Below are 24,946 nucleotides of genomic sequence, written 5' to 3' on the forward strand. Positions count from 1 at the left end.
CAGATTTAGATTGGATGTTAGGAACAAGTTCTTTACCATGAGGGTAGTGGAACACTGGAACAGGTTGCCCAGGGAGGTGGTTGGGGCCCCATCCCTGAGATATTCAAGGTGATGCTAAACAGGTGAGGCTCTGTAGGGCTCTGGGCAACCTGATCTAGTTGAGGATGCCTCTGCTTATGGCAGAGGGGGTTGGACTGGATGACCTTTGGAGGTCCCTTCCAACCCAGACCATTCTATGATTCTAAGTCCAAGGTGGCAGTTCTATTAACCCCGCTCCCTACTTCTCCAAGAACCAAAAAAACTATTATTTCACAATCACTAAGCCCAAGATGGCTTCCAACTGTTACACCTCCTACAAGTCCTTCTCTGTTAACAAGCAGCAGGTGTAGGAGGGACACCCCCTCTAGGAAGATTCTCCAGCTCAAACTCTTTCTGCATGTGAAAGAGTACATTGTAAAGGCATTTTTGTTTCTTGCTTGTGTTGTAGGAAAGCACAGTTTGTGTAATTTTAACTCTAACAAAGTAAGTCATTTGAGACATCTGTACAGTTCTAGAATCTGCACTGTAATCCTCTTTAAATGTAAAGACTTTGTGGAATTACCACAACATGTAAAAATCACTACGATGTATGCTTTCATCCTGAAAGATTGCGTATTCTCTAATATTCCTTTTAAAGTGTGCTCTTTAGATGTCATTGGGCTTCTTCCTCTGATTACTGAGATTACAGTAATCTTCCTTTTATGATACTTTCTGTAGCATTATATTCTAGAGATGTAAAAAATACATATAGGCAATATATACATTATATGTAAATAATTTTTTTTTTCTCCCCACAGCAGATTTCAGATCTTGCTAGTTTTGAATGTTTCACAATTTTGATCCTGCTTTTCCTGGTAACAAATTCGTTCTAACACATCTGTCCCTCTGTGTCTTATCCCTGCTGTCTCACGTTCAGGGAGGCAAATCCACCTGGTCCATTTTGTCACCGTGTCCTCTTCCAACGTCCTCTGATATTAAGCCACACAACTGAAAATGCTTTTCCTGTGTTTAAACAAATCATCCTGTAGGTTTAACAAGGTGAAGCAGTGCCACTGTAAGCTCTTGGCTGTAGGAACCACGTTGTGCTTGCTTTGCGATCAGCTGGCGTGGGTATTACTGAAGAATTTCGTCCATTTCTGGGTGGAGCAGGGTAGAAGCAAGAGAAGGAAGTTACCGTTACGTAGTAAAACGTAGTTTTACAGTAGCTGTGGAAAGGGATCCGTTAACATCTATGGATACAGCAGCGCACTCTCAGCGTGAGAAGCACAGCCTCTTTTCTGCCCGCGTCGGAACGCCATCGCTATTGTCCCCGGAACCATGTGTCCGCGGCCCGGGCGGCAGCCGTGCGGGATTGGCAGCGTACCGGGGCGAGGCCACGCAATTCCGGGTTGGCTGCACTTGGTGGCGGATAGGAGCACGACGAGGGCACGGCTCACCTCGCTGCATCCAGGCGTTGCTTGTCTGGCCGGGACGGTCCTTCCTCGCAGCCCCTTCACTTGTAAGGGGGCTCCTACTCAGGCGGAAGCAGGGCCTCCCCGGCCAGCGACAGCAGCTGTCTGTGCAGGCGGGAGCGCGGCAGTCGCTGTCTGCTGCAGTGGCAGAGCGAGGCGGCAGAGATGGACGACGAACCTGAGCGAACGAAGCGCTGGGAAGGAGGCTACGAGAGAACATGGTGGGCTTACCTTCCCCCTCCTCACCTTCTGATTGAAAACGCGAGAAAAGTGGCCCTTCTGCTCAGTAACAGTCTGTTTTGCGTAGGGAAATTCTTAAAGAGGATGAATCCGGATCGCTGAAAGCGACCATCGAGGACATTCTTTTCAAGGCAAAGAGGAAAAGGTATTATACGTTGCCACGAGCCTGCTAATTGAACTGATTTTGTCAGTTGTAAAGACTTAATCATTCTGCATCTCGGTCCTGTAGGCTGAGGAAACATATCGGCACGCCTGCAATGTATGTTTGTGTCTTGTGCTCCTCGGAGCTCCAAATGTGTGCTTCTTGCTTGCTGCTTATGGGTGGTGCCAGAACAAAACCAAACAAAGCCGCCACACCACCACCAAAAGTCACAAAAATTTAATTTTATCTTCAGTCTTTAGACGGAATGTACACTGACTAGATAGCCTGGGTGCAATTTGGCTGAAGGTTTGAGGTCTTGTTCTGGTGAAACATAACACAAAGCACCACAACTGCAATTTGCACTGCTCAGAAAAAAGGTCCTACAACACTTTTTTAAAAATGCACAAATCACTCCAAGCTGGGTTTTACAATCATGGTACGAGATTTGTGTTTCAAATTCTCAGAAAAATTGCTAGACAGATTCATATTTACTTCAAATTATGTCGAAATACTCAAATTTGTGTAAAATTTTGAAGTTCTATTAAAACTGGTAGTAAGAAGTGGTTTTTTCTTGTTTGTTTTCTTAGAGGCATGGAATCTGTGATTGAATTGTCTAGTTCCCCACCATTAATAAGTGCCTGTGGTTTGTTACTGCTTCCCGTTTGCGAGAAGTCTGCAGTAGTGAGTGTGTTCTCAACTTCTCCATTCGTGTACATCTTATTTAAATCCTTTTTTTTACTAGACTCTCTGACAGCCATGGACAAGTTCGACTTGGAATGGTATGTTAATGTCTTAACACTTACATGTCTTGAGTCCAAAACTACTTGAGTAGAGGTTGTATTCCTAATCTAAGATACTCTTTTGCAGCCTCAGAACCACAGAATCGTTTTGATTGGAAAAGACCTTTAAGATCATTGAATCAGTGTGCTTGAGACTAGGCATTGGTTTTTTTAAACACATTGTTTACATGTGGGATGCGAAGCATACTGGAAGATGGAGGCTTCATAGAATCATTTTGATTGGAGGAGACTTCTAAAATCATCAGGTCCAATGATTAGCCCAGCACTGCTAGGTCACCACTAAACTATGCACCTCAACACGACATCTTCAGGTCTTTTAAGTATCTCCAGGCATAGTGATTCTACCCTAGACAGCCTGATCCAGGGCTTTACAACCATTTCAGGGAAAACAAATGAAATTCCTAATATCCCATTTATGCATCCCCTGGCACAACTTGAGACTATTTCCTCTTGTACTGTGGCTTGTTAAATGGGAGAAGAGGCTGACCCCCACCTCACTACAACCTCTTTTCAGGTGGTTGTAGGGTGTGAGAAGGTCTCTCCTCAGCCTCTTTTTCTCCAAACTAAACAAATCCCAGTTCTCTCAGCTGCTCTTTATGATCCTTCGCAAGCTTCATTGCCCTTTTATGAACCTGCTCCAGCACATCAATGTCCTTGTAGTGAGGGGCCCAAAACTGAACACAGTATTTGAGGTGTGGCCTCACCAGTGTAGAAGGGTGGAGTGTACAGGGGCATGGTCACTTCCATGGCCCTGCTGGTGTCACTGTGCTTGATGCAGGCTAGGTTGCTGTTGGCCTTCTTGGCCACCTGAGCACGTTGCTGACTCTTGTTCAGCCAGCTGTCAGCCAGCAAGCCAGGTCTTTTTCTGCTGGGCAGCTTTTCAGCCACCCTTCCCCCACACCTATAGAGTTGCATGGTGGTGTGACCCAAGTGCGGGACTGGGCACTTGGCTTTGTTAAACCTCATACAACTGACCATTGATCCAGCCTGTCCAGATCCCTTTGCAGAGCCTTCCTGCTTTCGAGCACATCAACACTCCCTGATAGCTTAGTGTCATCTGCAAGTCTTACTGAGGATGCATTCAATTCCCCTGTCCAGATTATGATAAAGATAGGAAACAAGTCTGGCCCCAGAACTCAGCCCTAGAGAATACCACTTGTGACTGGCTGCTAACTGGTTTTAACTCCCTTCAGCACCGCTCTTTGGGCCTGGCCATCCAGCCAGTTTTTCACCCAGTGAGAAATATGCTGTCCAAGTTTTTGGAGCACCCAGTTTTTGGAGAACACTGTGGGAAACATGGTCAAATGCTTTACCAAACTCCAGAGAAACAAATCCACAACCTTCCCCTCATCCACTAAATGGACCACCTTGTTGTACAAAGAGATGAGGTTTGTCAAGCAGAACCTGCCTTTCATGAATCCATGCTGACTGGGCCTTATTACCTGTTTGTTCTGTATAAGCTATGTAAGAGCACTCCAGATTATCTGCTCCAGGATTTTTCCCAGCACTGAGGTCAGACTTAGCATCCCTGAAGTGCCCTGGATCCTCTTTCTGTCCCTTGTTTTAGATGGGCATCACGTTTGCTAACCTCACACGTTTGCAGTATTTGGATGTGTTTTGTAGCAGCAGTCAGATCGCATGCACTTGCATGTGAAAAATGAACATGATTTAAGTGAGTTGTAAATAACATTATGCAGTGTTGCTCTTTGGATGAAGAGGTGAATGTGCAAACTGCATTTTGTAGCTTATCACGAGAGGAAATGAACAGTGTGCACTTTCCAAGATAGTATTTTTTACTGTTAATTGGACACCTCAGTATACTGAATTTTTGCTGTTTGAGGGAGAAAGTAGTTGCTTTTTTAAAGTGGATTAATGAACAGTTCATTGAATATACCTGTTTTGTGAGTGATAAATCACTTGTAACAATACAGATGCGTCACTTGTATGTTGTTGTTGATGGATCAAGAACGATGGAAGACCAGGATTTAAAACCAAACAGGTTTACCTGCACTCTGAAGGTATTTATGTGCCTAAAAGCTTCCTCCTATTAATCCTCTGTTTCTCTGTACACCATTCCCATTTTGCATTTAAAAGAATGGAAATCTACCATGACTAGATTATGTATATAGCTCCATCTCTTCTCTCACCTCTGATTTTAAACTCGCTTCTGTTTCTAGTCTATAATTTTCCTGGTTTTGTGAATAGTAGAATCCTGTGTGACATTAATTTGCCTTGCATGAGTGGTTCTGTACAGTAAAAACAGTCTGTAGGGACATTATCACGGGAAGACACATTACGAAAAGTGTGTGTAAATTAAACTGAATTGTTGCCCTTAATAAGGAGTGAAAGAAGAACAAAGATGGTCTCATTCCACAGCTAGAGTTTGTTTCAGTTACAGTTGTGTTTTGATGAATTCTGATTTGAATGGATGCTAGACAGGAGCTGAATTGGATTGTTGCTTCAGACCATGGATGACTTGAACCGTACTTCTATTGTATGGTCTTCTCTAACACTAAGCACTGAAATCCCAGGTTTTGATGATTTTATATGGATTAGTGCTTTTTAGTGTACTGGGAGTCTCTGTTTGGACCAACAGTAATCTAGAGCCTTAACATGTGAAGTGAATAAAGTAAGGGGTGGATAGTTTCTGCAATTTGCATTGCATTGCTGACATAGGAGGAAGGAGAAGTGTGGGAGGGCTGAGGTGAAAGGATAATGGACAGGAAGGCCTCATTCTCTGCCCCCCTCCTTTTTTTTTGTCCCAAATGTCGTTTTTTTTTCCTCCCCCAGTTATACTGGATATTTTGCAAGTATCCCCTACTTAATGCATGTGGAATAAAACTCTGTTGGTGGTTTTTTTTTTTTTAATGGTCTTGACTTTTCTTTATAGTTACTGGAATATTTTGTTGAAGAATACTTTGACCAAAATCCTATTAGTCAGGTATGTACAGACATGCAAGAAATAAGTAACTGAAAACTATTTTAAAAGTTATTTTTACTTGTATTAAATGTATTAAATGTTCCTTCCCATCCCTTCCTCTTACATCTGCTGAAATTGTTTCTACCCAAACTAATGAAAATAAGAGCTTATCTATTCACTTTTAATAAGCATAAATTCTAACATGGAAGACCTGATTTATTTTTTCCAGGCATTTAGAGTTTTAGAAGATTTCTTTCTGTACCTTGTGGCAAAAATACTGGAAATAGGGATGGTTGTGTTTACTGATGCATAGTGTTGTGCTGCTGTGATTAACACTTAGAAGACAACTTGTGTAGCTAAATAATTCTGATCCATACAGAAGTATTGGGAAAGTATAGCAAAAATGTAAACCAGCTTTTTAAAAAACGTTGTGAGAAAAGTTTTGCATTTTTTTTTTCTTTCTCCAGATTGGCTTAATTGTAACAAAGAGTAAAAGAGCTGAAAAAATGACAGAACTTTCAGGTAGGAAGGTAGTATATTTATTTTTTTTAGTAGGAAATGCTTTCATCTATTGTGTTGGTGTTGTAAGCTCTACCCGGATGACATTGATGATAATAAAGTAGGGTCAGCATCATATTTTTAATTTAGAAGAGGAGTAACTGAAAGTTGTCTGAAACCAGAGTCCTTATTTTCATGTGTTCTGGTCTAGATTTGTAATCATCACAGAATCACAGAGTTAACCAGGTTGGAAAAGACCTTCAAGATCATCAAGTCCAACCTATCACCCAACACCATCTAATCAACTAATCCATGGCAGCAAGTGCCTCATCCAGTCTTATTTTAAACACTTCCAGGGACGGTGACTCCACCACCTCCCTGGGCAGCACGTTCCAATGGCCAGTCTCTCTTTCTGTGAAGAATTTCCTCCTAACATCCAACCTAAACCTCCCCTGGCACAGTTTGAGACTGTGTCCTCTTGTTGCTGGTTGCCTGAGAGAAAAGACCAACCCTCACCTGGCTACAGCCTCCCTTCAGGCAGTTGTAGACAGCAATAAGATCTCCTCTGAGCCTCTTCTTCTCCAGGCTGAACAACCCCAGCTCTCTCAGCTGCTCCTCATAGCGCTTGTGCTCCAGACCCCTCACCAGCTTTGTTGCCCTTCTCTGGACACGTTCAAGCAGCTCAACATCTTTCTTGAACTGAGGGGCCCAGAACTGGACACAAGACTCAAGGTGTGGTCTAACCAGTGCTGAGTACAGGGGTACAATGACCTCCCTGCTGCTGCTGGCCACACTGTTCCTGATAGAGGCCAGGATGCCAGCATGATGTGCTTGTTCAAGATTAAGTCTTACCCAGATTACAAGTAAAATATGTTTTGCTTTCCCTGGGGTTAATTTTTTCACATTCTTTTTGTGAGTTTTGACATGGGTGTCTTCTGTGAGATCTGAACAGATTTTAAGAAATGATGTTTCTTTGCTGTCTGCCTTCTGTCACTAAAAATCCATCGGGCTTGAGAGGTGAAGTCTTAACTTTTGCTCTTTATGTACCTCTGGAACTGGAGCAACTTTATTGAGGGATTTGAGGACCAGTCAGTCCACGAGTAGTCCCATGAGGATAACAGAAACTAAATCTAACCTGTCCTTCTGCTGAAATGCTTTGTGAGACACTTCACACTGATGTTAAGTGCTTAATGATACACAACAGTGCTTTTATTCTTCTAGATGTCTTAAAGTTTCTGACAGTTAAGTGCCTGTAGAGTAAATGCCTTTGTGTTAACATACTATTTCACTGTTTCAAGAGGTCGGTTTCTAAGGAGAAACAGAGTTGCAAATCACAGTGTGAAAAATGTTGTGCAAGTGCACTTCTTTAAACGCAGTTTAAATATTTCAATTATTTTAGCCTGTTAGGTGATTTTTTTTTTTCACTTACAGGTAACTCAAAAAAGCACATAACTGCTCTGAAGAAAGCCGTGGATATGAACTGCAGTGGAGAGCCATCTCTATATAATTCCCTAAATTTGGCCATGCAGACTCTAAAGTTAGTATATGGATGGAGGTTGTGTTTGTTTGGTTTTTTTTCCCTTTGTTTCCCATACTTAGTATAACGTTGGTTTTCAGATTTTGGAGAGGCAGACACAGTATTTTTCACAAGCAGCACCTTGCTTCACAGTGACCTGAGTCTTCTAAAAGGCAGACATAAAGTCTTCTTAAAATACAAACTGTTGAGAAGTTAAATATGCAAGTGGTACAGAATTTAATTTTCTAACATAAGATGCCCCTAATTAGCAGTGTGATGTGTATAAAAAGCATCAATATTTTAAAAATAAGTACATGATTTTATTTTGTATGTGAATATGGTGATGAAAGACCCTGCATTGTTTTCTTACTAGAGGGCTAAAGTATGAGGGAGGGAAGAGTTAGGGATTAATACTAATATGATAACAGGGAAAGCAGCAGCATTGAATCACAGTAATCTGTTGAGAGTTTTGGAATACTTCAGAAAGGTAAATTTTCAAGTACGCTAGATTAAATAACTTTTTGCTTTGCAAAATACTGAATTGGGATAAACATTCATGAAAGGTTATTTTAACAAGTAATTACAACTAGAAACAGAACAAAGCTAGTAGTCAGAAATTAGTTGAAGGAAATATTGGAAGAGAGTTTTCCTTTCAGAACTAAAGGACAATAGTTAGAAGTAATAGATTTACACCTATCAGCTGATCAGAGATTTTTATTTTAAGAAGTCGGGAAGGATTACTGCAGTCTTTCTAGTTTAAAGATGAACTTTACTGATGAGAATATGGGTAAGGTACAGGGATAACTTAAGCATTAGAGCAAACAATCAGATAGCAACCACACTATCAAATACTGTATTTTAGATATTGGAAAGGTTTGGCTTTTGGAAGGTGAAGTTCTGGTGCCTGGAGAAGGAATTTACCACTGTCTTTTGTATTTGTAGGGAACTGCATATCACGTTGCCTTCTGACTTTAGTACATTAAAATCCTTGGAAACTTTAGCATACAAGTAGCTTGGTGTACGGAAATAAATTAACTCTATGCTTTCTTTAGGCACATGCCAACACATACAAGCAGAGAGGTTTTGGTAGTCTTCAGCAGTCTGACAACATGTGATCCAGCCAATATCTATGACCTAATTAAGGTACAGCACTGAAGCCTTGACTACTGCATTGAACATCCAAACTATTGAACTAAAAAAAAAAACAACCAGTTGCAATGTCATCATTAATTAATTTCCATGTAAAATTTTTAACCTTTTCAATATTTTCTATTCTGCATAATAATAATCATTTGTTTTTCCATTTGAAGTGTTTAAAAGCAGTTAAGATCAGAGTGTCTGTCATTGGCCTAAGTGCTGAAGTTCGAGTTTGTACAGTACTTGCCCGAGAAACTGGAGGTATGTATCTGAAATCCAGTAGTTATACTGCTAACACAAGTTTTAAATCAAAATTAAGTAATTTGTCATATATTCGTTAATGTATTCTGATATGTTGCTGCACTGACAGAAAATGTAAGTTTTCTAAATCTACATTACACAGTATTTGGTGAAAATATTATTCTTCATCTCTAGAGAGAGGAAATGTATTTATTTTAAAACCTAGTGTTCCACATATAAAGCTGTATGATCATAGAATCATACAACTGTTTTAGATGGAAAAAACCTTTAAGATTATCAAGTCCAACCATTGACCTAACACCACTATGGCCATTAAAACATGTCCTGAAGTGCTATGTCCACACTTCTTGAACGCCCTTAGGGATGGTGACTCCGCCACCTCCCTGTGATGTGGAGTTTTGGTTGTTGCAGTGGTAGCTTATGATATCATTACTATCATGTATTGGTGGAGAAAAAGCTGTGGGCCTTCAAATCTTACTAAATATTCTGGTGATGCTGATTTTAAAACATGTCATTTTTTGTAGCATTAATAGGACTATTTTTTTAGGAACAGGGTTGGCTAATTTACATTTTTTTACTTAAGTTTTCTATCATGTAGAGAATATTTTTGTATTCTTACCTGTTCATAAGCTGAGAGTAATTTCTTTCTTTGTGGCAGGAACATACCACGTTATCTTAGATGAAAGTCATTACAAGGAACTCCTGATGTATCATGTTAGTCCTCCACCTGCCGGTTCAAACTCTGAGTGCTCCCTTATTCGAATGGGTAGGATATGGTTTTGTTCAGTGCTCATGATTTGCAAATCTTGCCCTTTTCTTTCTTTGCCCTTTTATTTGTGTTAAAGCCATACAAATAAGTAGAAGCATAATAAAGACATTGCACAATTGTTTTCTAATTTTTATTTTTATTTTGCAATTTTCTTGATGTTCCTGCAAAGCAGTCAGCTTTTACGTACAGTTAAAAGTGAAAACTAGTAAGATGAATGACTCAACTACAGTTGGAAAGAATGAAGTGGAATGGTATTGCTTGTACAGGAACTGGTATAAATGTAGTACTTAGAAATGAAGGATGAAAAACTATTTTGTTTCTCTCTCTGTTTTTTTTTTTCCCTGCAGAAGGCAGCTATTATAAGCTTAATTGACTGTAAGAGCCATCTGTTCAGACGTGTAGTGCATGTTTTGTTAGGAGCACTGTTGTGGTGTTCTGTCAGCAAATGAATTAGGTACTTTTTCTTCTCCTGATGTATTTCTCAATAAATTTAAGCCTGCTGTTGAACCAGAATCAGAACTCTTAATGTCAGGAATTGGAACACTGGTTTTTCACTTTCATCTGCCTATTCTTTGCAGATAAGAATGTATGTATTTCTATGCATATATTTAAATACTAAAGAGATTTACTTGTTATGGGTAAAGCCTGTGCAACAGTCAGAAAGAAATTAACTGTCCATTTCATGTGAGCTGTAAAAAACCAAGTCCCATAGTTTCATCTGTCCTATACTGTATTCAGAAGGTGAACATACACTTGGTGTATGCATATAAAAGTATTTTCCCTGTAATTAGAAACCATTGTTGCAGTGAACACTGATGTAGTGCTCTTTCTTCTTTCCTACCATTGCACATAATTTTCTTAGCTGTTCTTCAAAAATGGGTTCCAATGAGCTTCAGTTAATATGAAGTCTATGAAAAGATTTTTTTTTTGTTGGTAGATCTGTTGGTAGGTGTAGGTAGGTAGACACATTTAGGGAGAATTTGATACCTGTTAAGAGTGTATTAGTTCTCCTGTAACAACAAACAAACGAAAGAGATAGGCTCTAACGTTTAGGATAATATTTGAACCTCTCCATTGAAGTAAGAAACTGAAAGATTACTTGCATGTTTAAAATTGGAAATATGGGATGTTTTTTTCATTTCAGGTTTTCCTCAGCATACTACTGCATCTGCATCTGACCAAGATGCAAAGCCATCCTTCAGCATGGCGTAAGTAGAGTTGATTAGCATTCAGTGAGCTGATTATACTAACAATTAGTCATAGTTAGAAAATCTTCTTATCACTGAAAATACTGCAAAGTAATATGAACAAATAGTAATGTGTTGTGAGTTCTTGGTTACAAAATTAATTTCTAATAGAAATTTCGTATCTGTTTGCAAACCCAGTACATGGCTGTGGTTACCGCTGTTAAATTTAAATTTTAAATTTTTTAAGGTAGTAAGTGGCTTTTAGTTTTGTCATGCAGTGATGAGAACACAAGGGTGCTACAAGATAGTAAAGCAATTACTACCAGTTTTACTTGCATTTTTGGATATGTGTAATTTTGTCACTGTGAAGACAATGATGAGGATGAAGGGTATTATCTGTAATAAATCTGTTTACTAATGTGATTTTAAAGATAAGTTTAAAACAGGGGCCTCATTCAGTTAGTGTACCAGTGCTCTTCTCAATGAAAGGAGTTGTCAGTTTTAGGCTAATAGGGGAGTCTGAATTTTCAAAAGGAAACAATGCCTGCTGTTTGAAAGTACTAACATGCACCCTAAAGTGTAAGTAGAAACACTAACCAAAGTTACTTTCCTAGCTTTATTTTTTTAAAGATACATGGGCTCCTTTATGTGAGAAAATTTGATGCTCTGTTTCTGTGGGGAAATGTCGTTACTGATATCTCACCCTACCAGTTGCTTTCTGGCACTTTCATACCTAAGGAACTGTTGCATGGAAGTTACTTAAACTTTTTGAACTACTGCTTATGAGAACTTTATAGAGTATTTATAGTGATGTAGTAATTATGGTATTAAATTGTCTCTCTCTCCTCTAGACAATTGGAAAACAACAATGAGCCAGGTCTTACTCTGGGTGGATATTTCTGTCCCCAGTGCAGAGCCAAATACTGTGAACTTCCTGTGGAATGCAAAATCTGCGGTGAGTAGCAAGAATTGGTGAGCAGGTGAATTACGAGTTTGACAGTTAAAGGGTAGAAAAATTCAGCTATAGCTAGGAATTAAAAGCTAGCTCTGTGTGGCAGTTTAGGCTATGTGTCTCCTGTTACTGCCACATAAGTTACACCTCTGGTGTGCCGAGTGTCCAACCCAATAAGGTGGACACAGGAATCGGCGTATTTCTACCCATAAATCCTGCGCCCTACAAATCCATCTGCAGAGTCATTCTCTCTCTCTTTCTTCCCTCTCTGCCACCGTGGGAGATGTTCTCTTACTGGGTAACGGTGGGGGAGTATCTCAAAGCCTCCTAGGCCTGTCTAGGCCTAATTCCAGGAGGAGACTCGCCTAGCAGTGGTGGTGGGGGAAGAAAGAGCCCTGGGGGTTTTGGGTAGACCCTCAGGTGGGAAGAAGGGAAGAATTGGGAAACCTTTGGGTGTTATGTAAGGGAATGTTCTTGGCACTGTACGCTTTGGGATGTTCTTGGCACTATGCTTTTTAGTTTTTTTTAGTTTCACCAATTGCTTTTCCATTTAAACTTTCCATCACTCTCCAATCCATTTGTGTGAGTGTCATTCTTGTGTCCCTCTCGGGGCAAGATAGGATCTGTCTGGCCTCAAACCAGCTCACTCTGCTTTAGAAAGCCCATATTCCCTCATCCTAGAATGCCAGCTTCTTACAAGAGACTTTCAGGACTGTACCTGTAACAGTGAATCAGTATCATGTACTCTAGTATGATGTTATAAATAAAAATCCCTGAAGCTAAGGGAAGAAGAAGGGTCATTCACATATGAATGGTAACAATTTCCTCAGGAATCCTGATCCAACAGACACAGCAGTGCATCAGACTCCTTCATTGGCCTTCCGTGCCAGTTGGGCACACTGCTGGCTCATGTTCAACTGCTGTCAACCAGCACTACCAGACCTGAGTCAGACTCACTAACCTGAGCTGCATTGCCTCTGGAGTTCAACTACACCATTTTCACCTGTGCTTTCTAATATGGAAACCAGGGCAGAGGACTGAATTCTGGGCAAACTTTGAAACAAAGAATGGGAACGGAGTGTGCTGCTTTCACAGAATCGGTGGTCAATTTGGTTCAGCTGTCTCAGCTATGTTCTTTCCCCATCCCAGCTTCTTGTGCATCCCCAATCCACTTGCTGGTGAGATGAGAAGCAGAAAATGTCTTGACACTGTGTAAGCACTGCTAAGTGGTGACTAAAACATCCCTAAATTAGCAACACTGTATCACAAACCCAAACCATAGCCCCATAATAGCTGCTGTGAAGAAAATTAACTCAACCTCAGCCAAAACCAGCAGACCTGTCACCTGAAACAGGACTGTGGTGTGGCTTTGGCAGTATTACAGCAGGCTGCAGTAGAACTTTGTAGTTGGGCACCATTTTAACTGATGATGCAAAACAGCAGAACCATCGTTGCCAAAGAGAAGCTATGCATTAAGATTTAATCAGAAGACTCTTCTATGGCTGCATTTTGTTTAGGGCATGAGGATGAAAAACTTGTTAACTTTACAAGTGCACATTGTAAACGTACTTCTAAAGACTTGAGGTAAACCTTTTAATTAGAAATTTGGGCAGTATGCTTGTTCTTCAGGGGTTGTTCTGGAAAAGATTATGGAAGCTAATGAACAAATAATTTCATGGGTTTTAATTCTTAAAAGCTCTCCATTAAGTAATTGAAAATACTTTTTCCTTTTTGCTTTGTTTTATACAGAAGAGATTTTCATTAAATCCTCTTTTGTAATAATTTTGATGTCTCTTTATTTACAGGTCTTACGTTAGTGTCTGCTCCTCACCTTGCTCGTTCTTACCACCACTTGTTTCCCTTGGATTCCTTTCAGGAAGTTTCCCTGGAAGAGTATCAGGGGGAACGGTATGCAGATCACATTTGTCATAAGTAATGTACTTGTGGATCCAGTAGTTTTTGTTCCGTAAGTAAGAGTAGTGGCAGCAGCTTCTTTGCTGCTGGAGACAGTGTTGAGTGGGCACTTGGGCCACTTCTGGCAATTAGAATTATTTGCAGTTCCATTAATAGTTATCCTGTGTGTTTAGTTCAGTAGCTGCCATAAATTGCTACTAGCTATGACATGATTTTTAAACACCATTTTACACCATCTTGGCTTATATATGTATTTTTTTAATTAAATATCCAATTTTGCTTTTAGGTATTGTCAAGGCTGCCAGGGAGAAATAACAGATCAAAATGTGAGTATGTTGAACTTCATTGGAATTTGCATTGAGGGGTGCCAGAAGTAGAGATGATCCTTTACTATAATCTTCTAAAGACTGTGGAAGTTTGTTTCATGGTTAACTAGCGTTCCCTGTTAGGAAGTCATACCTTTTAGACCATTTTGGCTGGTGAGCTGATCGGGATCGACACCGGGTCCGCTGTGCCTGCTTTGGGTTCTCTCTCTTTTCGTTTCTTTTCGGGGTTTGCGGGGCGGAAGGACCCTGGCAGAGAGCGACAACCAGCGGTCGTCCTCTCGCGTGCCTGCTCGGGATTGTGACGTCAGCCGCGGGAATGTTTAAAACCCGGCGGGGCTGAGCACACGACGCCATTTTGGCTGGTGAGCTATAGGCTTCTTGCCTGCTTGCACGTGCCAGGTCAGCTGACAGGGTACAGGGGGGAAAAAAAAAAACAAACAACCCCCCAAAAAAAACCTCTCAGTAAAATCTCCAATCTCAAGATCTCTTGCCAGCAGGTACCTACCATGGTAACAACTCGGACAAAGGGTGTTAAACATGCAGTAGGTTCCCAGACTGAGTCTCTCTACAAGCATGCTGGTGTTCAGGCTTCTAGCTGCAGTGAGTGTTCGAGCCTGGCACTTGGTGTGGAGGGTGAAGGAGACACCTGTGTCAGGTGTGACCAGGTGAATTGTCTCTTAAATTTGGTAGCTGAGCTGAAGGATGAAGTGGCTGAGCTGAAAGTGGAGGTAGCAAGGCTCAGGACCATAGGAGAACGTGAAAGGGAGTTGGATATGTGGGAACAGGCTTTGAAACCCCCTCCAGTTGAGGGGAGCAGTGGAGGATGGATACAGGTCGCTGTCAGGGGAAGCAAAGGGAATGCACCCCGACCCTCTTCCCCTCCCCCGCTGCCCTTGAGCAATAACTATGAGACTCTGCAGGCTGAGGGCAATGTGGATGAGAGTATTGTAGAGGAACCAATCAAGGAGATGCCAAAGACGAAGCAGCCCCCCCAAACCTTAAGGACCAGTGCTACACAGAAAAAGAGAAAGGCTATAGTTATTGGAGACTCTCTCTTGAGGGGAACAGAGGGACCCATATGTCATCCCGACCCATCCCATAGGGAGGTGTGCTGCCTACCTGGGGCCCGGGTGAGGGACATCACCCAAAGGTTACCTAAACTAATCCAGCCCTCTGACTATTACCCATTGCTGGTAATCCAGGCTGGAAGTGAAGAAATTGAAAAGAGCAGTACCAGGAAGATTAAAAAGGAATTTAAGGCCCTTGGGAAATCGATTGACAGGGCAGGAGCTCAAGTGGTGTTCTGCTCAGTTCCCTCAGCAGCTGTGGTGTACACTGAGAGGAACAGGAAAACCCACACCATCAACAGTTGGCTTAGGAGATGGTGCCAGCAGCGGAATTTTGGCTTCTTTGATCACGGGGCAACTCTTACTGCACCTGACCTGCTGGACCAAGTTGGGTTGAATTTATCTAGAAAGGGAAAGAGGGTGCTGGCACTGGGCTTGGCAGGACTCATTGGGAGGGCTTTAAACTAGGTCTGAAGGGGGTGGGTGTGGAAACCAGTCTCCCTGGAGAGGAGGGAGGACCACATAAACTGGTGAAATCAGCAGCCCAGCTGAAGTGCATGTACACCAATGCACACAGTATGGGCAACAAACAAGATGAACTGGAACTCTTGGTTCACCAGGAGAACTATGATGTAGTTGCCATTACAGAAATGTGGTGGGACAATTCTCACAATTGGAGTACTGCACTGGGGGGTTATAAGCTCTTTAGGAGAGACGGGCAAGGGAGAAGAGGAGGAGGGGTGGCCCTGTATATTAGGGAATCCTTTGATGCCTCAGAACCTGAGGTTGCAGATGAAATGGTTGAATGCTTGTGGGTTAAAATCAGAGGGAGGCCGCACAAAACTGACATCCTGGTTGGAGTCTGTTATAGACCACCCAACCAGGATGAGGAGGCCGATGAGATATTCTATAAGCAGCTGGAAGCTGTCTCAAGATCATCAGACCTTGTCCTTGTGGGGGACTTTAACCTACCAGACACCTGCTGGGAACTTAATTCAGCAGAGAGGAGACAGTCCAGAAGGTTCCTAGAGTGCATGGATGACAACTTCCTGATGCAGCTCTTAGGTGAACCTACCAGGGGTAAGGCTCTGCTTGATCTGCTGTTCTCAAATAGAGAAGGGCTGGTGGGAGATGTGATGGTTGGAGGCTGTCTAGGGTGCAGCGACCATGAGATAGTGGAGTTTTCAATATGCAGGGAAATAGGGAGGAGCAGTAACAGAACCCTCACTTCACAGAGAGAGTGGTTGGCCATTGGAATGGGCTGCCCAGGGAGGTGGTGGAGTCACCATCCCTGGAGGTGTTCAAGAGGGGATTGGACGTGGCACTTGGTGCCATGGTTTAGATAGTCATGAGGTTTAGGGTGACAGGTTGGACTCGATGATCCTTGAGGTCTCTTCCAGCCTTCTTGATTCTATGATTCTATAAAGTGTGGGAAGGATTTTCCTGAAAAGTTGCATGAATAAGCTTCCTCTCTCTGATGCTTGGAAGCACCTAGAGTGACTCAGCTCAGCCCACTGGACACACTTGCTGTTAGAAAGTTTCACTCCATTTGGTTTCTGTGATGTTAGTAGTACAATCAATTTACACTGTCTTGAGTGTAAATTGCCCTCCTGTAGTGCTATGATGGTGATAATTTTTTTTCTAATTCAACTTCTTTTGTCTACCTTTTCCACAGGTTTACATATGCAAAGTGTGTCAGAATGGATTATGCGTGGAATGTGACTTGTTTGTTCATGATACCCTGCACTGCTGTCCAGGCTGCATTCATGAGCACCCTGTTCCTGTGTCCCTATGATGTCATCTTCTTTAGAACTCATCATGCCTATGTCATTCTTGCACACATATATTCTGCTTAATCAGCCATAGCTTTCACTGAGGCACCTCAAAACAAGAAGGACCTAGATTATAGAAAGATGAACACTGCCTTGGGAGCAAAATTTTAACTTTAACCTAATCTATTAATAATTTTATTACTATTAATATGTTCTTGAAGTATCTCTATTTTCACTCTTGTTCTCTTAACATCACTGGCTTTTTCTGAATGTTATTAAGGAACATGTATATTTAGAAATGAAAAAATTACAAAACTGGTTTGTATGATGATGGTTCATCTTTGCTTCATTGATTAAAAAGAGGCCCTGAAAATGTATTTTAAATATCAGTCGTTACAAGCTCCTGGTTTTGGTGGAGTACAGTTCTGTTGATCAAAATAGTTCTTTTTAGGAATTGAACAAAGATGTTGTTGACTTTAGTTGGGGGACATTTCAGATACTAATTTTAAGTATTGTGGCTATTCACCTTGGTCTTCAGTAAGGCAGCGTGGATGCAGCCATTGCCAATAAGCTGAAAACGCATTTTAGGTTTTAATGGCACAACTTGTAGCTAGCTGAATTCCGTTTGTGCTGTGTCTGATCTTGTGTGGTTTGAGTTTGTGTGGTTTTTGAGTGTAAGGCAAAGAATTTGCAAAGTTTGTGTAACCAAAGGTATCCTACCTTTTGTTTGATGGTCACAGTTTGAAAGCAGTGGCACTGGTTAGATTCTTTACTGGTTTAACAGAGTCTGCTCCCACAAGCAAGTGCCCCACAAAAGATTGTGAGGTAAAGTAACACAAAAAGCCCTGGGTTGAGATAAGGAGTATAATGAGATCATAAGGTCATAGAATCACAGAATGGCCTAGGCTGGAAGAGACCTTAGAGATATCTAATCCAACGTTCCTTCCATGGAGGGATGCCTCTCAACTAGACCAGGTTACTCAAGGCCCCATGCAACCTGGCCTTGAACATCTCCAGATGTTCCAGGGTATCCACAGCCTCTCTGGACAATCCATTCCAGAGCCTTGCCACCCTCATAGTGACATTGTCGACCCCTTATTCTATACCACCTGTGTTGTGCCCAGCAGCAACTGGCATCACACGACATACATCAGTCACCATCCGTTCTCATTTGAAATGAGATTGCTTTGCAGTATACAGAAGAGTTCTCACTGCAGATGCTCTGGAGATCCATCCTGTTCCAGTAACAGTCTAGATCAGTCCATGATCAGTCCAAAGAGTGGGACTGTTTCCATTCCTGTGGCAGCTGATTCCAGTGACTCCTTCCACCCTGGTGCTTAGGGACATGGTTTAGTGTTGACCCTTCAGTGGCTCGAGGCAGGGCCCTTCTAATTCTGACTGGGATCATTTGCATCTTGCGAAAGATGCTTTGTGAGTCCCTTTAGGAATATCAGAAATAGCGTCAGCTTGTCTGCTCTTTTTGGGTGACTTTCCACAGGAAACTGAGGCAGCATTCTTTGGAGGAGGATCCTCTGTAATTCACATCCTCGTGCAGCCAGGACTGCTGTGGGTTTTCCATCACATTTCTTCATGTCCTCCCCATGACACACTAGTAAAACCACAGGGTATACTATTGAGTGTACCTCCCAGTCTCTCTCCCTCAGACAGGGGAGCTCCTCATGCTGACACATGGGATCATACAGGTGGGGAATGCAATGTGTTCTTGAGTTGGTGGACCTCCTGAGGCAGTTCCTTCACCGCTGAAATGCAGGCCTAGACAGAAGAAGAGAGACTTTCCTTATATTGCTGGAGCCTGCTAGTCATTTCATCTACTGCTTGTCCTTCGCTACCTTTCAAGGCCAGAGATAAAAGTGAGTGACCTCCTCTGGCTCTTCATCTTGTTCCTGTGGTGACCCTGATTCATCCTCATCCTTTGCCAGAAGAGCTGCTAACCTTGTATGGTTTTTTTTCTGTGTAGGGGTGACTTACACTGGCATAGGCTGGTTCACTGGTGCAGCTACTATGCCTGACAGTTTGCCTGTAGGTGTGGAGAGCTTCCTTTTCCCCTGAACACTTTGAACAGTGATGAGAAGGCCTCAATAGGCATGGGCCAGGCCCAAACACATGGCACTGGGGTGAAATCCCAAGAAATCGGAGGTGACCACTGTTGCAGGCACTTGCCCACGCTCTCCCACACACCCTGCCACTCGTAATTATCCAGCCTCAGGGCAGATCTTCAGGTGTTGGCAAAGACCTGTGTCACCATGGGCAAGAGCTGCCCCACTGACGGGGTGAGATCACATCTCCATCAAGTGTCTGTCAGAATAACCATATCATAATATACCAGTAACCAGCACAGCAAGACCATAGCTTTAAGCCGTTCCCTGGAGGTGATGAGCACCACCAGAAAGAGCACATTGATGCACAAGTGCATGAGGTTTTATGTAATGTAACCAGGGCTGGGTCCCAGCACATCAGCCCCAGCCACCCCTGGAAAGCAAATGCATCAACACAGTGAACATACTACAGAAAAAAAAAATGTACAAAGTGAACATGTGAAACAAACAAAAAAATAATCTATTGCAAAGTCTGCTTGCATTTTAAGGCCAGAATGATCCAAGAAGATTCTAGTTACAAACTAAAACATAGGCCATCTGATTTTAACATTTAAACAGCAATCAAGCTGCTGCTCCACCTTTGTATCTTGCTGTGATAGATGCTTCCCTTTACAGTAAAGTTCACAGGTGGAGCTAGGAGAACCTTCTGGGGCTTTAACCTTTGTTCACTGTACAATGATTCTGCAGTACTACAATGCTTTATTTTGTAGCAGGATTTATTAAGAGCTCCCAAGACCTCTCTGTTTTTCACCTGAATGGCTCCAGCTACTTCAGTTCTGTATCCCTTGTGGCAGCAATTTCTTCATGCAAGAAATTAACGGAAGTCAAGTGGGTGATTTTTGACAGACTTGCTGAAGGCTATGCATTCATGTCCTTCCAAGAGGGATGAGCTAAGTGAGATAGATGGATGTCCTAAACTATGGATTCCTTGTATCTCTAAGAGGACTCATCAGACCTCTTAGATCCTTTCTGGAAAACACTTCTGCCTTTTCTCTTGATAACCTTTTTCAAGCTATTGAGTTACAGAGTTGGAGATCTTTGCAACAATGGCAGGAAAACTGCAAGTAACCTGTTGCCCAGAATCTAAATTCAGATGTTCCTTACTTGGCTCTGCTGGTATCACTCCCTGGCATTACAAGATTCAGGAATGATATTAATTGCTTAATCTTAACAGGAAAGGTTGTCTTCTCTCTGCATCATACAATTTAGATGTTCTTAATCTGGAGGAGTTTATCCTTCCTGCAAGGAAGGGAATAGAGTCTGCAGCCAAATGGATTTGGGGGCTGGTTTGTCAACGGGCAGCTGTATCCTGCCTCTCCTTGGGATGGGGAGGGTGAAGGCGTGTGAGGACTTTGTGCACTACCAAGGCTTCAACACCTCAAAGCTCTCTAGAGAAGCTAAGAGGGTCAGGAAAACCTTTTCTGTGTTCTGGCAGAGCAGTAGCCCAGCTTATCCTGCCCTCCCCCAGCTGCAAAGTAGCAGTTCCCTCCTCTGCCCTCTGCTCCGGCCCCCACTATCTCGAAGGTACTGGGCTGGGGCAGCATTCCATGTGTCAGTGTTTTTCCTGTCCTGGGGAGGCTAGAATGGGACACAGAAGACGACATGCAGCGTCAAAAGTGCCAAATAAGAGAGAAAAGCTGTTTATTGTCCGAAACTTGTTTGTGTCTGCAATTTCCAATGAAAGAGTGGTTACTCCACCTTGAATGGGATGAAGGGATGGAGCATCTGCTTTCTTGGAGGCCGTGCTAGTATTCTCCGCTCTTCATTACCAGGCTGTGTCTGGCTTCATTCTGACCTACACATTTGGAAGCTGTGGACAGCCACCCGCACTCGGCCACGTCCATGTTCCAGCAACCTGGTTGTGACCCAGGGGAGTCTGTCAGGCTCTGGTGATCTCCAGAGGTGAGCGGCAGTCTGTGTACCGTCGCCGGTATTCTCCAATGACTCCAGCGGGGTCCTTCGAAGACGGCCGGAACTTCAACTCCTCAGCCCCGCGTCCATACCTCCATAACATGGGTGGAGCTGCAGTGGCGTTCAAGCCGCTTCGGCAGGGCTCTCCAGCTGCTTTCGATGCTCGCCGGCAGGCTCTGGCGCTCTCTGGCGGACTTCAGCTGTCGCCCGGTGGGGCAGTGCTGCTGGCGGCCGCAGATGGCATCCCCCTCTCCTCGTCTTTTCCCCAGGGCTGGCTCAGGGCAGAGGAGATGCCCGCCCTCGGGCTGGGGCACAGCAGGGCTCATCTGGGCAGCCGCGCAGCCAGGTGCATTCTGAGGCGCCGTCCGATGCCGCTGCGGCTGGGCTCGCTTACAGCCGGCGCCGCCCGCCGGTCTGGTGCTGCTTGCTTGGAGCCAGAGGTTTTTGGATGGTCCCAGGAAATGCCCGATAGGGCTTCGGCACTGTGGGTGCCATGGTGCTGGAGGCAGCTGGGCCAGGATGGTGCAGTGCCCCTGATCTCCAGAAGTCCCTTCCAACCCCTAACATCCTGTGATCCTGTGTGATTCAGGTGGATCCACCTGCACTGGCTGCAACTGGTTTTGAGGTGGTTCCACTTTCACTGTCTGTTGACAGTCTTGAGGTAGATTCACCTCCATGGACCACTACCCGTTTTCTGGTGGGTTGATGTCCATGGGCTTGACATGCTTGCTGGAGATGCTGCTGTTCCTGTCAGCCCCATCCCATTTTGGGGCAAGTGGAGGCATTCTCAGAGCTTCCACTGATCTCGGTTGTACACCTGACTGTGGACTCTCAGTCTTACCTCAGTTTCCAATGACCTCAATCATCCACCTGACTATGGGCTCCCACTGTTGCTCTTTCAGAGGCTCCAACAACCTCTTCTCCCTCATCCTGCTGACTTTGGACTCTTGCTCTCACATCAGCAGATCCTCCTCTCCCAGGCATGCTCAGTGTCAGACTCTATGGCTGCACAGCAAGTTGTGGGCCAGTCTCAGGGCTGCTTGCTTGGGTAACCAATCATAGGCTGGTGCCATCACCAACAGAAACTTCTCTGGCCACTGGCCTTGGAAGCCCCACTGGGGGAGGCCCCTGAAGCCCTAGATTTTGCTGAAACCTTTTGAAATATCTCCGTAGTGAGCCCTGCCTTCTACAAAGAAATATAAATTCAAAGAAAAATCACAGAATCACATAATATTGTGGCAAGACGCATTGTCAGAATATTTTAAAACTCCTAGCCTAAGGATGCTGCTCCTTCACGATATCAAACATCTGGAGGTCTTCTGCATCAAGGAGCCAACCCACAAAACCAGCAATCAAGACACACACTGGACAAAAGCCAACAGGCTTGGTGCACTGGCTTTGATCTGATGTGTGAACATAGGGCTGATGTCCTGCCTTTTAAAACAGATGCCATTAAGTGTTCTGAAGAAGTTTCTCCAACCCCATTTCCTGAAAGGTAGCGATTTACTAACAGTAACAGCTTTTAAAGCTTCTGGAAGCCTCCAAAGTTTGCAAACTTTGCTGCAAAAATAAACAGACATCAGCAAGGATTTAAAGATGCTGCAAACTGTGGCAGGTAAACCCACCCTGACAAACACAAAAGTCTGACAGACACCTGACAAAGGGCTGAGGCTTGGTAGGAGCTGTTAAAGATCAGCTTGGTGCCTCTCAGACAGTAACTGGTGCCCCTGGGCCCAGAAGCAATCACCCTGCTTTTGTGTGGTTCTGTGGGCTCAGTCCTCCAACTAATTAGAACTGCCCACAGTGCACCCTTGAACTAAGGGTGTAAATGAGTCCCACTACGGAGACATTTTGAGTTGATTTCCATACAGCAAGTGGTCTGGCAGTTGGATCCTCTCCCCTTAGACTGCGATGGCTATCTAAGGATACTTCTATGGACTGAGTGAGTCCTCACCCTTGCTTTGGAGAGCAGGAGGTTTCCTCTTTATGAGGGAGCGCATATGCGTTTAAGTTCACCTCTGTAGAAAGAATATTCCTTAAAGCTTAAGGTTAAAGCTTAACTGATTCTGCAGTAGTGTATTACCCACTGACATCCCAACTTGGAATTTAATTGTGTAGAGTGCAGAGTAATTTTGGTTACAATAAATGCTTTGTGGGTAACTTCACAACACAAACCCATATGAAATATGAACAAAAATCCAGTGATGCTGATGTATTCTATGTTAAAAATAAAAGCAAGTCGTTGCTGTCAGGTTGGAAAAAAGTGGAACTTTGAACTCACTTAAGCATTTTAGCACCTCAGATGGAAGAGATATAAAATAGAGTAGGTACATGTCATGGTTTGAGACAGGGTGGCTTTAAAAAAAAAAAACAACACAGAGTTGAAACTTCCAGGGAGTCCAGAGAGTCCAGGCCAGTGGGTGGACACACGAATTTATGTTATTTCATTCCCAAAATGCCCTGCATCTCCAATATAAAACTAGCTGCAGAGCCCTTCTCCTCTCCCTTCGCCCTTCCCGATGCAGCTCCCTTATCTCCTGTTTTGAAATGGGGGAGGGTTTTTAGGCCTTCAGGCCTGATAGCAGCCTAGGCTAAGCTAATTTTGAACTGTCATTTCAGCCTGTTTGGGGGACGGTAGTAGGGTAGTGTTACACTGTGAGAGCTGAAATCCCCCTCCCACACTGACAATAACCAGGCTAGCTCAGTCTGGAAGCAAATGAAAGCTGTATTTACAAGCAAAACTACAATCTATGATGAATTGCAATGGATGTGTACAAATGTACACAATTCACAACATTTACAAATATGTACAATCAACAGAAAAGCATAACCAAGCCCCCTTTGCTTCCCCCTAAGGGGCCTTCCCCAAGTGACCTCCCCTCAGCCAGAAGGACTCCCCTCAGACCCTCCTGGCAGAAGGCAGAGAGTCAAGAAGCAGAGAGGCTGTTAGACTTAGCTTGTCAAGGTCAATATGTGGGGGTGAGTGCTATCTTCTGAAGGCAGAAGGAGAAAAAGAAAGAAGCAGAGCAAACTGAGACTGAGTGACTTTGTTTTGAGTAGTGGTTCTTAAACATTTCTCTCTCTCCAATGGAAGTGCTTAGAATAATAATTATTTTGCTTTCTTACACCCAATAGTGACTTATTTATATTCTTTCACTTTCTCTGCACAGGTTGGCAAGGGGGGGCATTCAGGCCTGGGGGGCAGGGAGGGAGGGAGGTTTGTAGAGGTTTTGGCTTAATGAGCTCCTGTATGAAGCCCAGACTATGTTTTTTGTGTATTTTATGCTTTGCACTGTAGCATGTAGTTTATGAACAGCAATTCCCTTTAATCTTCCAGTGTATTCTGTATTTCTATCCAATGCTGTGTGGAATCTTCTTCAACTGCTTTGAGAGTAGTTTTAGAGCCTGTCTTCCTCCACTGCTTAAATGAAGAGAGTACATTATTGCCTAGTAGAATACGATATCAATGTGCTTACAAGTGTTTGAATACCACTTTTGCAGCGCAAAGCCAATACAATGCCACTTGAAGCCTTGCAACCACTTGAGGTCAGACACCAGTTGTGACACGGAGTTTTACCATCTCTTCCACTCAACTGTGTACCACCATCATGTGGGTTTTGCCTTATGGTCAGCCTACACAGAAGACAGGACTCTTGTTATCCCATAACTGTGTGTACTAACATGTATGTCAAAAATAAAGGCAGATGACATGACAGACATAGCTTTTGCTTACAAACAAGGAGGTTTTCTTCAGCCTACATACGAGATGGCAGTTTCAAATAAGTATTAAATAAAAAATAACATTAAAATGCACTGCACTGAATAAGCATGAAAGAAATATTTTGGTAATACACAGTTTTAACAGCTAGAGTATATAAGCAAAAATGCTAGCAACTAAGTTAAGAAGCTCTGTTTTAAATCAGTCTT

At 43.1% G+C, this 24,946-nt stretch overlaps 1 protein-coding gene across 4 annotated transcripts; it reads left to right on the forward strand.

Annotated features, from left to right (window-relative positions):
* Positions 1-1,655: 1,655 nt before the first annotated feature.
* On the forward strand, positions 1,656-17,163 carry GTF2H2C (GTF2H2 family member C). Of its 4 annotated transcripts, XM_054398266.1 has the most exons (15): positions 1,656-1,711; positions 1,798-1,875; positions 2,615-2,651; positions 4,604-4,690; positions 5,563-5,613; positions 6,060-6,114; positions 7,522-7,627; positions 8,659-8,749; positions 8,917-9,004; positions 9,663-9,770; positions 10,918-10,981; positions 11,812-11,915; positions 13,718-13,820; positions 14,113-14,152; positions 16,895-17,163. In XM_054398266.1, the coding sequence occupies exons 1-15, from the start codon at positions 1,656-1,658 to the stop codon at positions 17,012-17,014; spliced, it is 1,188 nt and encodes a 395-aa protein (XP_054254241.1). In that variant the 3' UTR covers positions 17,015-17,163. The 4 variants fall into 4 exon arrangements, with proteins under 4 accessions (XP_054254241.1, XP_054254244.1, XP_054254242.1 ...); XM_054398269.1 differs by lacking the exon at positions 9,663-9,770; XM_054398267.1 differs by lacking the exon at positions 5,563-5,613.
* Positions 17,164-24,946: the final 7,783 nt, after the last annotated feature.

Source organism: Indicator indicator, chromosome Z (genome assembly GCF_027791375.1).
Source record: "Indicator indicator isolate 239-I01 chromosome Z, UM_Iind_1.1, whole genome shotgun sequence".
NCBI lineage: Eukaryota > Metazoa > Chordata > Aves > Piciformes > Indicatoridae > Indicator > Indicator indicator.

Coding starts and splice junctions, on each gene's coding strand:
- GTF2H2C (XM_054398266.1), top strand. CDS start 1,656: ATGGACGACGAACCTGAGCGAACGAAGCGCTGGGAAGGAGGCTACGAG. Junction 1,876..2,614: donor TTCAAGGCAAAGAGGAAAAG/GTATTATACGTT, acceptor TTTTTTTACTAG/ACTCTCTGACAGCCATGGAC. Junction 13,821..14,112: donor GAAGAGTATCAGGGGGAACG/GTATGCAGATCA, acceptor TTTTGCTTTTAG/GTATTGTCAAGGCTGCCAGG.